The 15,323-nt window shown below is 48.9% G+C and overlaps 1 protein-coding gene across 1 annotated transcript in view; it reads left to right on the top strand.

Annotated features, from left to right (window-relative positions):
* Positions 1-2,734: 2,734 nt before the first annotated feature.
* Positions 2,735-15,323, top strand: part of UBE2C (ubiquitin conjugating enzyme E2 C) — a 29,146-nt gene continuing 16,557 nt past the window's right edge. The window contains exons 1-2 of the mRNA XM_068263257.1: positions 2,735-3,113; positions 13,989-14,016. Of these exons, the coding sequence (XP_068119358.1) occupies positions 3,013-3,113; positions 13,989-14,016 (129 nt within the window). The 5' untranslated portion in view covers positions 2,735-3,012. The remainder of the gene's footprint in view (positions 3,114-13,988; positions 14,017-15,323) is intronic.

Below are 15,323 nucleotides of genomic sequence, written 5' to 3'. Positions count from 1 at the left end.
ACCCCCCCCCCCCCAGACCCCGTGTGCTGCCTGGCCAATCAGTGCCAGGCAGCGCTGAGGGGTGGTTCGGGACTCCCAATGACGTCCCGACGTCGGTGACGTCATCCCGCCCCGTGGCCATGGCGACGGGGGAAGCCCTCCAGGAAATCCCGTTCTTTGAACGGGATTTCCTGATCGAAGCGGGCGGGGGGATGCCGCTGAGCAGCGGCTATCCTGTAGCGAGCCCTGGGCTCGCTACATGATATAAGGAAAAAAAAAACTGCTGCGCTGCCTCCTGGCGGAATTTTTTATACCGCCAGGAGGGTTTAAGAAAACCTGTTATGAGAAAAACCTCCCCTAGGGGGCACTCCCCTCAGGTGGGGAAAGCCTCCGGATCCTATTGGGATCCTCCTCGGTCCCACCCGGAACGGCGGGGATGTAAATATTTACCTCCCGGCTGCAGTGCAGTCGCAGTATCGGCTCTCCGCCTCGGAGATAGGCGGAAATAGCCGATCGCTGTCGGGCCACTCTACTGCGCAGGCGCAAGTCTCCTGCACCTGCGCAGTAGAGCGGACCCAACAGAGATTGGCTATTTTCGCCTATCTCTGTGCGGAGAGCCGCAATAGCGGCCCCGCTGGAGCCAGGGAAGGTAAATAAATCAGCGCTTATAAGCATTGTCGAGGGAGGATTCTGGGACACTTTGGGGGAGCCAGCGCTGGACTGCCTGCAGCTACAGCAGAGGTTGAAGCCTCATTGTGACCCTGAGGCTTCCCCCTACCGAGGTGAGTACCCCCCAGGGGACTTTTTTTTTTTGTTACAGGTTCTCTTTAAAAGGAAATAAATATGGCAGCCTCCATATTCTTCCCACTTCAGTAGTCCTTTAATGAGCACCTGAGATCAGAAGAAATACAAAAAATATACATACCTGGGGCTTCCCCCATCTCCCTTCAGGCTCATCAGTCCCTAGTCGCCCTCTGCCTACATTATCCGCAATTGGCTCCGGTTATTCGACCAGTCGGAGTCTGCCCATACGTGCTCCCCCATCGCCAGGTGTACTGCGTAGGCACAGAACGCTTCCAACAATGGGAGCGCGGTAAGGACACGTGGCAGAGCCGTGCATGCGCAGATGCCTGATTTTTTTTTTTTTTTTTTTTTTTATTTCTTCTGATCTCAAGTTTACTATAAGGTGCCCACTAATAATACTATTTTTGATTTCTTTCAATTTGCCTGTTTCAGATCATTCCACAATTTTGCAAAACAAAACTTTTGTTGCAAGTCTCCAGTAACACTTTGAAGCAGTGCCTACCTGCCTATTGCTTTAGATGCAGTATGTACATATGTACATCTTTGTCTGCAGCTAAACTACATTAGTAGTGATGTCCGGTTCATGAGTGCTTGGTTAATTTGAGCCGGTTCTTTCCTGTTAGTCGAGTGAACCGACTCATCACACTGAACTGAATTGGTTCAGTGGATGATTCAGGAACTGCAGCTGCACAGGGTCCATTTCCACTGCAAAACCAATTTTGATGTGCATTTTTTTGTGGGGATTTTTTTTATGCGTTTGCGTTTTTCTGATTGGCAAGTGTCTTGATTTCTGAAAATAAATACTAGTGGTTAAATCAACACAAAACGCAAAGCGTTTTTCATGCCTTCCTAAACTTTACATTGAAATGCAAAACGCATCATCGCACAGACACGCGTTTGCATTTTTTTAAAAATTGAAATGCAGCAGTGGAAAATGCCACCCAAGATTATTATTTTAAACAGGCTGCACTTAAAGGACTTATCAGGCAATATCAAGAAAATAAGTGCTACTTACCGGGGCTTCCTCCAGCTCCCAGCATGTCTCTCACCGCAGCTCCGCAGTCAGCCGTTCGCCGCCGCTGCCTCCCGTTCCCCGGCGATGACGTCAGGCCGACCTGTACTGCGCGAGTGGCGCTGTCAATCACTGCCACGTGGACCGGAGCGTACTGCGCAGGCGCAGAACTACTGCCCCTGCGCAGTACGCTCCGGTCTACGTGGCAGTGATTGACAGCGCCGCTCGCGTAGGCGCAGTACAGGCCGAATTGGAGGTCGGCCTGACGTCACCGCCGGGGATCAGGAGGCAATGGCGGTTAACGGCTGACTGCGGTGAGGGACATGCTGGGCGCTTGGGGCTGAAGGAAGCCCCGGGTAAATAGCACTTATTTTGATATTGCCTGATAACTCCGTTCACATTGCACGCTTTGCTGTCTGGATTTTGGCAATGCATGCAGGAGGCCGACATGCAGGACATCAGAAAGTGCATAGACTGCACTGATGTTCACACAGTGCGGTCCGCAAACGCATGCTGCACGCATTTTTTAACAAAACGCGAGGCTGACCCATTAACTTTCAGTGAATGCGATCAGCCCCGCAATGCATAGAAACGCAGATGGCATGCGTTTGTACACGTTGCATTCTGAATGCACGGCCATCCGTGTTTGATGATGTCAAGAATCAGCCTTTTGAATTTTTTGGCAAAAACGCAGCTAGTGGGAAAACACGCAAGCACGCACCCACGCAGGCACCGGAGGGGAGTGACTAGCAACCAGTTACTGCTATCCACACCCTCCCCAGTGACATGAATCAAATGAATCGGTTCATGATCCGGTTCTTTCTAATGGATTGAATCGATTCATTGAAAAGAGCCAGACTGTCAATCACTACACAATAGCTAGGTGGGTGGAGATGTTGACACAGCAGAGCAACCATTTGGCCTACGGACTTCCGCTTAAATGCCAGTGATTGACTGCAGTCTCTGCCTATCGCATACGGATGCATTACCGCCTCCTGACCAATCAAGTCCCACTTTTTCAAACGTTCAGGAGGAAGCCAAGCTGCTGATCGCCGTGGAGACTTCTGCTAGCGCGCTGGGATTGGTCGAGTTGAATGTGACTGCGCCTCTCATTGGTCAAGGAGCTTAGCGTTTAAAACAGTAAATCGCGGTCGGTTTGGTGGTAAAGCGTCTTGTTCAGCCTCGCATCTTGTCTTCTCCGATACTCTCGTACACAGATGGCTTCGCAGAACGTCGATCCGTCCGCCGCCCCCTCAGCCGCCTCCAGGAAGGGGATGGAGGCCGGGGCGCAGGCTGCTCGGGGCTCTGTGGGCAAGAGGTGAGATGCGCTGTCTGCTGTGGGCGGATAGGCCGCTGTTACTAGCAATAATGGGAGGGCATCTTTAGTAAGGGCATTTTTATGCCATCGACGGGGTTTCAATGAAGATGTTACTCAGCTTTCCTGACAGTCTCTAGTAGAGCCGCAAACTGTGAACATAGCTGTAAAGTTGACCGCATGTCATTTAGTTTTAACTGTATGTTCTGGCAAATGTTTGCTATAAGCTGCCCTCATAAGCCATCTCTCATCTCTTTGTCATACACGCTTAGGGTGCCCATACACAGATATTCCTTGGCAGATAATTCTAGCAGAAATCAACTGGTAATGGACAGTTCTTTGCTGTTTGATGGAGTGTATTAGGTCATAAATCTATCGATTTGGCTCTACAATCAATTATTCAATAATTGTAGCAAATTTAGAGAGAATTTACTTCCATTATGCTCAATTAATGAAAAGTGGTTGATATTAGTTGATCTAGCAGGATGGAAGCTATATAGATCCACACAGGAATCTGCTACTGTACGTATTATTTGATCGACTCTGAGTCGATTTTTGCACCCAGAGCATGGAGGAACATAATCAGTCAGATTAATTAGTGGGTTGTTTTTTCTTTGACCAACATCACTTGCTTTGTCGATTTGATTCAAAATCACTAGTTGTATGGCTGACTACCTTAACGACATCTAGGTCGGGCAAACTGTACAGCTCTTCTGATTTGTGTTTTTATTTTTTTATTTTTTTTTATTTAATAAAACTATTGTACTTACCCTGTTTCCATTTTTTTTTGTCTGTAGCCCTGCCCCCTAAAGGAAGAGGTCATGCTACTCTGACAAATCAGAGAAGCACCTGTGACCTCTTCCTTTAGGGACGGAGCTACAGATGGTAGAAGGAAATCAAGACACTGGCCTCAATTCACGGAGCATTATCAAACGTTTGATAATTTACCTCATGGGTAAAATCTCATTTTAAATTCACTAAGGTGTTATATATTTATCGAATGTTTTACAGATAAAACGTTCAACAAATATATAACACCTTAGTGAGATTTTACCCATGAGGTAAATTATCAAACGTTTGATAAACGTTTGATAATGCTCCGTGAATTGAGGCCACTGTTAGTGTTTGAAGTTTAATTTTAAATGTGATCGAAAGCTAAGCGATTTATGCAGAGCTTATATACTTTGCATTGAGCGCTAACGGGTTCCCCCTCACTTCACATTGGCAAAGCGGTTTTGGGACTCGTCGGCCTAAAAGGAAATGCATATTTTATGTTCAAGGCAATCCTATTGAATTGTTATAAATATTGGTTTGTGTATAGCCAATGTACCATGGCTTTACTCAGTAAATATGATTGTTCTGTAGAGTGATCCAAAAAATTGATTGGATTAAACTTAAAGGACTTACGAGCCGAGTCATAGAAAAAAAGTTAATTACCTGAGGTGAATATCAGACCTCAGGGCAGACGATCACTGGCCCCCTTGCTGTTTACAGATGCCCCATTAGCATAATCCACTTATCATTAGTGGCTGGATAGTGTACTGGTTAAGGGCTCTGCCTTTGACATGGGAGACCAGGGTTCAAATCCTGGCTAGGTCAAGTACCTATTCAGTAAGGAGTTCAAGGCAAGACTCCCTAACACTGCAGGGTGGCCTCTTGAGCGCGTCCCAGTGGCTGCAGCTCTTGAGCGTTTTGAGTCCGACAGGAGAAAAGCGCTATACAAATGTTCAGATTATTATCAGCGGCCCCGACCCGGCCCAGGGTGGCCTTAGCTCACACTAAGTATCGCCGCTTTAAAAGTCCTCTGCCAGTGCCTGCGCAATTCGCATACCCAGTACTGCGGCTGCGCAGGCTTTCAGCCCTGGGAGCGGCACATCGTAGCTCCGTATACACTGTACTAGGTCGTGTGGGCGTCATCACATGACCGCCCACATGACTGACTGCCCTTCACTAGCCGCGCCCCCTCAGTCAGCACAGAATATCAGCGCTGAGCGAGGGAGGACGTTACCTAGCTACAGGATTTGTTTACTGCAGATTTGCATAAAATAACTTACTCTGCAGCAGAGTAAGTTATTTTATGCAAATCTGCAGTAAACAAATCCTGTAGCTAGGTAACGTCCTCCCTCGCTCAGCGCTGATATTCTGTGCTGACTGAGGGGGCGTGGCTAGTGAAGGGCAGTCAGTCATGTGGGCGGTCATGTGATGACGCCCACACGACCTAGTACAGTGTATACGGAGCTACGATGTGCCGCTCCCAGGGCTGAAAGCCTGCGCAGCCGCAGTACTGGGTATGCGAACTGCGCAGGCACTGGCAGAGGACTTTTAAAGCGGCGATTCTTAGCAGTGTGAGCTAAGGCCACCCTGGGCCGGGTCGGGGCCGCTAATAAGTGGATTATGCTAATGGGGCATCTGTAAACAGCAAGGGGGCCAGTGATCGTCTTCCCTGAGGTCTGATATTCACCTCAGGTAATTAACTTTTTTTCTATGACTCGGCTCGTAAGTCCTTTAACCTCCCCGGCGTTCTATAGAGATCGCCAGGGAGGCTGCGGGAGGGTTTTTTTTTTTTTTATTAAAAAAAAAATCTATTTCATGCAGCCAACTGAAAGTTGGCTGCATGAAAGCCCACTAGAGGGCGCTCCGGAGGCGTTCTTCTGATCGCCTCCGGCAAGCATAAGTAACAAGGAAGGCTGCAATGAGCAGCCTTCCTTGTTTGGCTTTCCTCGTCGCCATGGCGACGAGCGGAGTGACGTCATGGACGTCAGCCGACGTCCTGACGTCAGCCGCCTCCGATCCAGCCCTTAGCGCTGGCCGGAACTGATTGGTCCGGCTGCGCAGGGCTCGGGCGGCTGGGGGGACCCTCTTTCGCCGCTGCTCGCGGCGGATCGCCGCAGAGCGGCGGCGATCAGGCAGCACACGCGGCTGGCAAAGTGCCGGCTGCGTGTGCTGCTTTTTATTTGAGGAAAATCGGCCCAGCAGGGCCTGAGCGGCAGCCTCCGGCGGTGATGGACGAGCTGAGCTCGTCCATACCGCTCAGGAGGTTAAAAGGAAATGCTAGATGTTTCATGTATAACCACAAACCGTGCTTTGAAGATTTCTAGTAGTGATGGGTCGTTCGCGAACGAGCCGGCTCTTTGCTGTGAACGACAAGAGCCGGTTCTCAGTTTTAAAAGAGCCGATGCCTCAGCCGCCCCACACAGCTCTGATTTGCTCTGTAATAAAGGGCGCTGAGGCATGCTGGGAGATGTAGTCTTCCTCTTGCAGCTTGTAGGAGTGTGTGGGGTGGAGCCGAGCAGTAGCAGGAGGGATTGCCCCAGTCAGACAAGCAGTCTGGAGACGTCATGGAGACGGGGGCGGGGCTTTTACTCTGATTCTGAGTGATATTTAAAGGGGAACTGAAGAGAGAGGTATATGGAGGCTGTCATGTTTATTTCCTTTTAATCAATACCAGTTGCCTGGCAACCCTGCTGGTCGATTTCTCTGCAGTAGTATCTGATTAAAACCATAAACAAGCATGCAGCTAGTCTTGTCAGATCAGACTTATAAGTCTAAACCACTGAAACACCTGATCTGCTGCATGCTTGTTCAGGGGCTATGGCTAATAGTATTAGAGGCAGAGGATCAGCAGGGCTGCCAGGCAGCTGGTATTGTCTAAAAGGAAATAAACATGACAGCCTCCATATACCTCTCTTCAGTTCCCCTTTAATGAAGAGCCGATTCAGAGCCGTAACAGCCGGCTCTTTACTGGGAGCCGATTCAGACGAGCAGATTCTCAGAGAAGAGCCGGAATTCCCATCACTAATTTCTAGGGGCTATCAGAGAGATTGTAATATTGTATGCAGTGTGGTATTGGGCCAATCCAAGTCAACAGGAAGGGCTTTTGGAGAATTCCAAGATGATTACCAAGTTGGATGGATTTGATATTATTGACCATCTCTCTAAATATTTCTCTTCAGAAAAAAATTATTTGGCACAACAATCTTTCGCTTGTTGTCACGTGTGGAGTTAACCAGATTTTACTTATGCGTGGTACACACCATGCAATTTCCTGTCAGACGGGTTGAATCCACTATTCCAGACAGATCCAATCTGATTTCTGATCGTCTAATCGATTTTGTATAGAAGTGATCTGAAATCAGATCCTGACCTGTTGGAAATTGATTCCATCTGTCTATCTGATGGGAAATTGCATAGTGTGTACAAGGCTGTAGCATAAACCTGAACTTAAAAAAAAAATCTTACTTGCTCTAGAGGCTTTTCTGATCCTCCAGGGCAGGGGTCGGCAACCCGCGGTTCTTTTTCATCTTCGCCGCGGCTCCGGTGTCAGTGGCTGCGGCGCGCGTGACGTGTGCTGTTGTCGCTGGCCGGCAGCCTATCAGAGAGGCCGCCGGACCAGTGCAGGGCTTCGGGCGGCCATGGCAGGACGTGACGTAGGAAGAGGATCGTGGGAGTTGCGCGCCACAAGGACGGGACTGGAGGTCGGGACAGGAGGAGATCATGACAGGAGGTCTTCTGACTAGGTGAGTAAATGGTTTTTGTTTTTTTCCAGATCTGCTGAAGGATTGTGCATATGGGGGTCATATCTGATAACTATTTGTGCATATGGGAGTCATATCTGCTAACTATTTGTGCATATGGGAGTCATATCTGCTAACTATTTGTGCATATGGTTTTGCGGCTCCCAGTTTTTTTTTCTCTTTTCGGAAACGGGTCCAAGTGGCTCTTTATGTCTTAACCTCCTCAGCGGTATGGACGAATATATCCGTCCATCACCGCCGGAGGTCGCCGCTCAGGCCCTGCTGGGCCGATTTTGATAAAATAAAAAGCACACGCAGCCGGCACTTTGCCAGCCGCGTGTGCTGCCTGATCGCCGCCGCTCTCCGGCGATCCGCCGCGAGCAGCGGCGAAAGGGGGTCCCCCAGCCGCACCGAGCCCTGCGCAGCCGGAACAAAAGTTCCGGCCAGCGCTAAGGGCTGGATCGGAGGCGGCTGACGTCCATGACGTCACTCCGCTCGTCGCTATGGCGACGATGTAAGCAAAACAAGGAAGGCTGCTCATTGCGGCCTTCCTTGTTTATTCTGGTCGCCGGAGGCGATCAGAATGACGCTTCCGGAGCGCCCTCTAGTGGGCTTTCATGCAGCCAACTTTCAGTTGGCTGCATGAAACAGTTTTTTTTAATTAAAAAAAAACCCTCCCGCAGCCGCCCTGGCGATCTTAATAGAACGCCAGGGAGGTTAAAGGTTGCAGACCCCTGCTCCAGGGGAATATGTTCAATACAGCGCAGGAGATTTGGATGCAGCTGGTGCCACCATAGATCATAATAGAAATTACGGCTATAGAGGCGAACAGTAAGTAACTTCGGCGCCGTCAGACGACGGAGCTGAAGTTACTTTTAAAATACTGTAATTCCTCACCATCCACGTAGACCTGGAGGTAGAATAGTAATTAACACCGCTGGGACTTGTGCTGGAGCAGGGTAAGCCCTATATAGGCTTTATCCTGCACCCAAGTCTCCCGGCAGCGGTTTTGTACGTACGCCCTCTAGGACTCTTCCAGCTGGAGATACAGTGGAGGAAATAATTATTTGACCCCTCACTGATTTTGTAAGTTTGTCCAATGACAAAGAAATGAAAAGTCTCAGAACAGTATCATTTCAATGGTAGGTTTATTTTAACAGTGGCAGATAGCAAATCAAAAAGAAAATCGAAAAAATAACCTCAAATAAAAGATGGCAACTGATTTGCTTTTCATTGAGTGAAATAAGTTTTTGAACCCCTACCAACCATTAAGAGTTCTGGCTCCCACAGAGTGGTTAGACACTTCTACTCAATTAGTAACCCTCATTAAGGACACCTGTCTTAACTAGTCACCTGTATAAAAGACACCTGTCCACAGAATCAATCAATCAATCAAGCAGACTCCAAACTCTCCAACATGGGAAAGACCAAAGAGCTGTCCAAGGATGTCAGACAAAATTGTAGACCTGCACAAGGCTGGAATGGGCTACAAAACCATTAGCAAGAAGCTGGGAGAAAAGGTGACAACTGTTGGTGCAATTGTTCGAAAATGGAAGGAGCACAAAATGACCATCAATCGACCTCGCTCTGGGGCTCCACGCAAGATCTCACCTCGTGGGGTGTCAATGGTTCTGAGAAAGGTGAAAAAGCATCCTAGAACTACACGGGAGGAGTTAGTGAATGACCTCAAATTAGCAGGGACCACAGTCACCAAAAAAACCATTGGAAACACATTACACCGCAATGGATTAAAATCCTGCAGGGCTCGCAAGGTCCCCCTGCTCAAGAAGGCACATGTGCAGGCCCGTCTGAAGTTTGCCAATGAACACCTGAATGATTCTGTGAGAGACTGGGAGAAGGTGCTGTGGTCTGATGAGACCAAAATAGAGCTCTTTGGCATTAAGGGCTGGTTCAGACGGACGCTTGCAGAGCGTTTACAGCCAGCGTTCGGGGCTTGGCGTTAAACGCTCCCATTCAAGTGAATGGGAGCGTTTGTACCAAGCTTTCATGCGCGTTTGCACGAACGCGGCGTTCGGGTCCCGATTTTCCCTGGCGTTCAAGGAGCCCCTGAAAGCTACATGTAGCTTCCAGGGGCGGTTAACCACTACGGGTAATGTCCCCCTAGGGGAAGAAAAAACGCGACCGCATCCGAACGCAACGCGAACGCTGCTGAAAGCCCGAACGCATTGCCGCCGCGACGCCTCGAACGCGACTCCTCCAAACATCTGTCTGAACCAGCCCTAACTCAACTCGCTGTTTGGAGGAAGAAAAATGCTGCCTATGACCCCCAAAACACTGTCCCCACTGTCAAGCATGGGGGTGGAAACATTTTGCTTTGGGGGTGTTTTTCTGCTAAGGGCACAGGACAACTTAATCGCATTAACGGGAAAATGGACGGAGCCATGTATCGTGAAATCCTGAACGACAACCTCCTTCCCTCTGCCAGGAAACTGAAAATGGGTCGTGGATGGGTGTTCCAGCACGACGATGACCCAAAACATACAGCAAAGGCAACAAAGGAGTGGCTCAAGAAGAAGCACATTAACTACTCTACGACCTCTCCACGCCAATGGGCGTGGCCGCGGCGGCAGCCCCAGGACCGCCTAACGCCAATTGGCGTCATGTCCTGGAGCCGGCTACTGAAGGAGATCGTGCGCAGGCTGCACTCCGCCTTCAATCTCTGAGCGGCAATCGCCACTCAGGAGACTGTTAGACGGCGTGATCACCATCTATTTACATGTACAGCGCTGCGATTGGCGGCAGCGCTGTACTGGGGACAGCCGTGTGACTGGGGAAGCCTATGACTGCTGATCACTCTGGCTGGCGGGGGGGGAAGGAGGGAGGCAGCAGGGGAAAAAAATAGTCATTTTTATTCAAAAATAAATGAAATTAATATTTATAAAAAAAAAAATAAACATTGGAGCGATCAGACCCCACCAACAGAGAGCTCTGTTGGTGTGGGGGGGGGGGGGGGGGGGGGGGGAATCACTTGTGTGCTGTGTTGTGCATCCCTGCAGCTTAGCCTTAAAGCTGCAGTGGCCAATTAGGGAAAAAATAGCCTGGTCTTTAGGTGGGTTTAACACTGTGGTCCTCAAGTGGTTAAGGTCATGGAGTGGCCTAGTCAGTCTCCGGACCTTAATCCAATAGAAAACCTATGGATGGAGCTCAAGCTCAGAGTTGCACACAGACAGCCTCGAAACCTTAGGGATTTAGAGATGATCTGCAAAGAGGAGTGGACCAACATTCCTCCTAAAATGTGTGCAAACTTGGTCATCAATTACAAGAAACGTTTGACCTCTGTGCTTGCAAACAAGGGTTTTTCCACTAAGTATTAAAGAGAACCCGAGGTGGGAATTACTTTTACTATTGGGGCACAGAGGCTGGTTGTGCGCACTAAGACCAGCCTCTGTTGCCCCATCGTGTGCCTCCATGTCCCCCCTGCTCGCCGCTATACCCCCCGCATTGCTGGCTGTGTCGCCAGCTCAATGTTTACCTTTCGCTGTCAGTCAGCGCCGCTCCCCCGCCTCCTCCGCATCGGCGCCACCCGCCGCGTCACTTCCCTCCTATCAGCGGGAGGGAAGGGACACGGGCGGGTGCGCCGATGCGGAGGAGGCAGGGGAGCAGCGCTGACTGACAGCGAAAGGTAAACATTGAGCTGGCGACACGCTGCGTGTCGCCAGCAATGCGGGGGGTATAGCGGCGAGCAGGGGGGACATGGAGACACACGATGGGGCAACAGAGGCTGGTCTTAGTGCGCACAACCAGCCTCTGTGCCCCAATAGTAAAAGTAATTCCCACCTCGGGTTCTCTTTAAGTCTTTTATTGTTAGAGGGTTCAAAAACTTATTTCGCTCAATGAAATGCAAATCAGTTGCTATCTTTTATTTAAGGTTATTTTTTCGATTTTCCTTTTGATGTGCTATCTGCCACTGTTAAAATAAACCTACCATTGAAATGATACTGTTCTGAGACTTCATTTCTTTGTCATTGGAAAAACTTACAAAATCAGTGAGGGGTCAAATAATTTCCTCCACTGTAAGCAGTCTTCAGCTTTTGAAGATTGTCAAGAGTGTTTCAGTGCAGGAGGAGCAAAGCAAGACTGTGTTGTATTACTCAGTGCAATACAGTGGTATCCAGCCACAAATTCTTCTGCCCATTGACCGATATTTTCTAACGTGCCAGTTCACCCCTTCAATTGATGAATAGTCTGAAGTTGGTTGCCAGTTGTTCAAATGAGCAATAGTTACCCAGCAGTCTCCATCAAATGTAAATAGTAAAGTTGATGCAAAATTATGCAAATTCGAATTTCTATCTGACCATCCCTAGTCCTTTACACACTGGATAGTAATTTGAGTTGATCAACTATCATTTTGGACAATACAAATCTAAGATGCATGTTTGCCCTTGGAATTCATATGCAGAAGCAAGCACTGTGTATATGTTACGGCCAAAACCAGAAATCGGCCAATTCTAGAATTGGCCGGCCGTTTCTAGAACTGGCCGATTTGACGTCGGCCAAAGTCCAAAATGCTGGGAATTTCTGACATTGGCCGGCCAGTTCTAGAAGCGGCCAAAGTCAGTTGGCCAAAGTCCAAAACGCACAGATCCCAGAACATCCTGGGTCCTGTCCAGCACCATGAATGGCACTCGGAACCTCCTCTCTGCTCTGAAAGATACACAACAGCATAATACCCTTCACAGGAAAAAAAAAACGTTCTTTGTCACAGCGAATACACAATCCTGCAACAAATCAGCAGCGTGTCTACTTCTTGACGAAAGCAGACAAATTTATCATCCTGCGCTTTAAAATTAGCTGCTCTGCCGCGGCAGTCGAGTGACACAGGGGAGAGATCAAATTACAGTGGTTAGTGATGGCTGGGTGCGCTTCTCTGGGCGCTTTGCATGGCTGGGGGGGGGGGGGCTTCGCTGGGCGCGTTGCATGGCGGGGGCTTCACTGGGCACTTTGCATTGCTGGGGGTGCTTTGCATGGCTGGGGGGGCTTCGTTGGGTGCGTTGAATGGAGGGGGGGGGGGGCTTCACTGGGCACTTTGCATTGCTGGGGGTGCTTTGCATGGCTGGGGGGGCTTCAATGCACACTTTGCATGGCTGGGGTGCTTCACTGAGCACTTTGCTGCTGCATTGCTGGGGGTGATTTGCATGTAGGGGGGGGGGCTGCGCACTTTGCATGGCTGCGGGTGCTTTGTATGGGGGGGGCTGCGCACTTTGCATGGCTGGTCGTGCTTTGCATGGCTGGAGGGGGGGGGCGCTTTTTGGCTGAGAGGGGGGGGGGGGGGGCTATCGTGTGCGCCGGGAGAGTTGCCTGCACTACTCACAGACCTCAGATCACGGCGACCGAAGAGGCGGAGAGAGGCAGGGCAGCGCACACGCTACCCGCCCGGACCTATACACTTCACATGCGGAAGTGCCAAATGACTGGCGCTTCCGCACTGAAGTGTTCACGTCCTGTGGGTAACTTGTGTGCTTTGCCTCTCTTCGGCCCGGTCGCCCTGATCTGAGGTTTGATTAGTGCAGGCAGCGGGGGAGAGCCGAGGGAGCAGGACTTCGGGACTTGGCCGGCCACATACAGCCACAACGAGTTCTGGCCGGCCAAAGTCCGAAATGAGGGGACATTTCTCACATTGGCCGCATCAGCCGGCCACTTCTCGTTTTGACCGGCCAGAACCCGAAGTGGCCAGACTTCGGGTTCTGGCCGTAACATATACATAGAAGTGATGTAGTGGTCCTGCCAGGGATACAGCAGTGTTTTTGTTTTTGAGCTGTGTAAACATGGTAGATGAAACTCAAGCCGATGGCAAATGCCTCTGGCAAGTATCCAGTCTGTAAGGAAGTCCCCAGGCGAGCGACTGGCCAGGCAGATTGATTCGGCTGATTTCGCTGTTCTCGCTCACCCCTTCTGCCATGTGTCAGGGCTGTGGAGTCGGAGCAATTTTTGGGTACCTGGAGTCGGATGAATTTTGTACCAACACCACAGCCCTGCTAAAGACACTGCAAAGCAATAGCTGTAGTAACTGGCTCTATAGTATCTGTTGGACTGTTACAGGCACCTGTGGGAACTGGCACAAGGGGTTGTAGAGAACTGAGCACCATGTAGGCAAGTTAGGGTTGAGACATCTACATTATGAGGTTTCATAAGAGGGATTTGTTTGAAAATATTTGTTCCTGAAACTAGGCTGTAAATAAAACAATGTCAACCACCATATTACTTTCCTAACAGATTACTGTGGACTGTTACCAATCTTACTGCAGACCACTGTTTTAGACTACACTTTTGTTGCACTTATTGCTTATTGTAAAATTATCTTGTCAGAGTGCAGTTGTAAACGTAAGTACCTCTTCTCTTCCAGGTTACAGCAGGAACTGATGACATTGATGGTAAGCATATATTTGATCTGTTGTATAGTTCACTTGTTTTCCAACGTTCCTTCAGGTCATAACACACCACAATGAAATTTCAATTGTTCAAGAAACGCTGCATCACACACTACAAATAGAAACCATGGCATCCTTTAATTTGTGCTACAGAGAAGCTGAAAGGACACCTGAAGTGAGGGATATGGATGCTGCCATATTTACAGTTTTGCATTTTAAACAATGCAAATTACCTGACTGTCCTGCTGATCGATTGCCTCTAAAGGTTCAACTTTTCCGACCAACTTGTCATCCGACTTCTTGTTTGAACAATAAGTTGGCTGTGAGTATGCATAGTTGCTCGACTGATAACAGCTGTTTTGCCTGATCCGCTTGGCAGATCAGTTGGACCGACTGTCGTTCACATGTCTCTTTGTCATGGGGAAATTTCCTTTGCTTCTTTTTTAGAAAGAAAAGGTCCTGCTAGCAGAATGATGGGTGGTGCCTTTTGTCACTTAAAATCTAGTGGGATTTTTTGACTCTGAAACCAATTATCTAGCTTTCCTTCCTATAGACACACAAACTTGATGCTCCCCCTCCAAATCGGGCTTCTTTGAACACACTTGAACCGCATATGCAAATCTCTCCTGCGTGACATGACCAAGACCTGTTTCAAACACTGCCTTCACAGGGAGGGTGACATTTTAAACCTGGTACATGCATTCAATTTTGTTTGGCCAATTTTACCACCTCCACTCACAAATTTAAGATGTATACCGGGGTTTTCGGTTCAATTCCTCTTTATGTTAGAATTGTATACTTGAAATGAAGCAAGCTGTGTGCTCTTTTGCTTGGTTAGTCTCTCTAGGATAGCTAAACAAAGCTTGATAACTGAGAACACCATCTTATGGATGGCATCAGATTCCTGCCTCTGCTCCCTTCCTTGCATCAGCACCACCCACTGTTAATAATTCCGGTATTTGTCTAGCTATTTTCTCCTGTCGCACTCAGTGCTTGCAAGGCAGCCACTAGAGCACGCTCAGTAGGAAGTAGCCGTATTGGATAGTCTTGCTCAAGAACTGCTACTGAATATGGTGCTGGCTAACGAGATTTGAACCCAGGTCTCCTATGTCAGAGGCAGAGCCTTTAACTAATACACTAGTCAGCCACTGTTGATGGGATGCTTGAAATCCTGCAATTTCCCATTGTCCTCCTTGACAAGGAGACAGCCCCTCCTCTTGGAGGACTTAGTTGAAATCCCATTACTGGTATACTGGAAAGAGTAATAGTAGATTTTACAGTTTTTTTTTTTTTTTTTTACTGCAGGTCAG

This window comes from Hyperolius riggenbachi, chromosome 12 (assembly GCF_040937935.1).
Source record: "Hyperolius riggenbachi isolate aHypRig1 chromosome 12, aHypRig1.pri, whole genome shotgun sequence".
NCBI classification, from domain to species: Eukaryota; Metazoa; Chordata; class Amphibia; order Anura; family Hyperoliidae; genus Hyperolius; species Hyperolius riggenbachi.
This window is presented reverse-complemented; position numbering and strand designations above follow the sequence as displayed.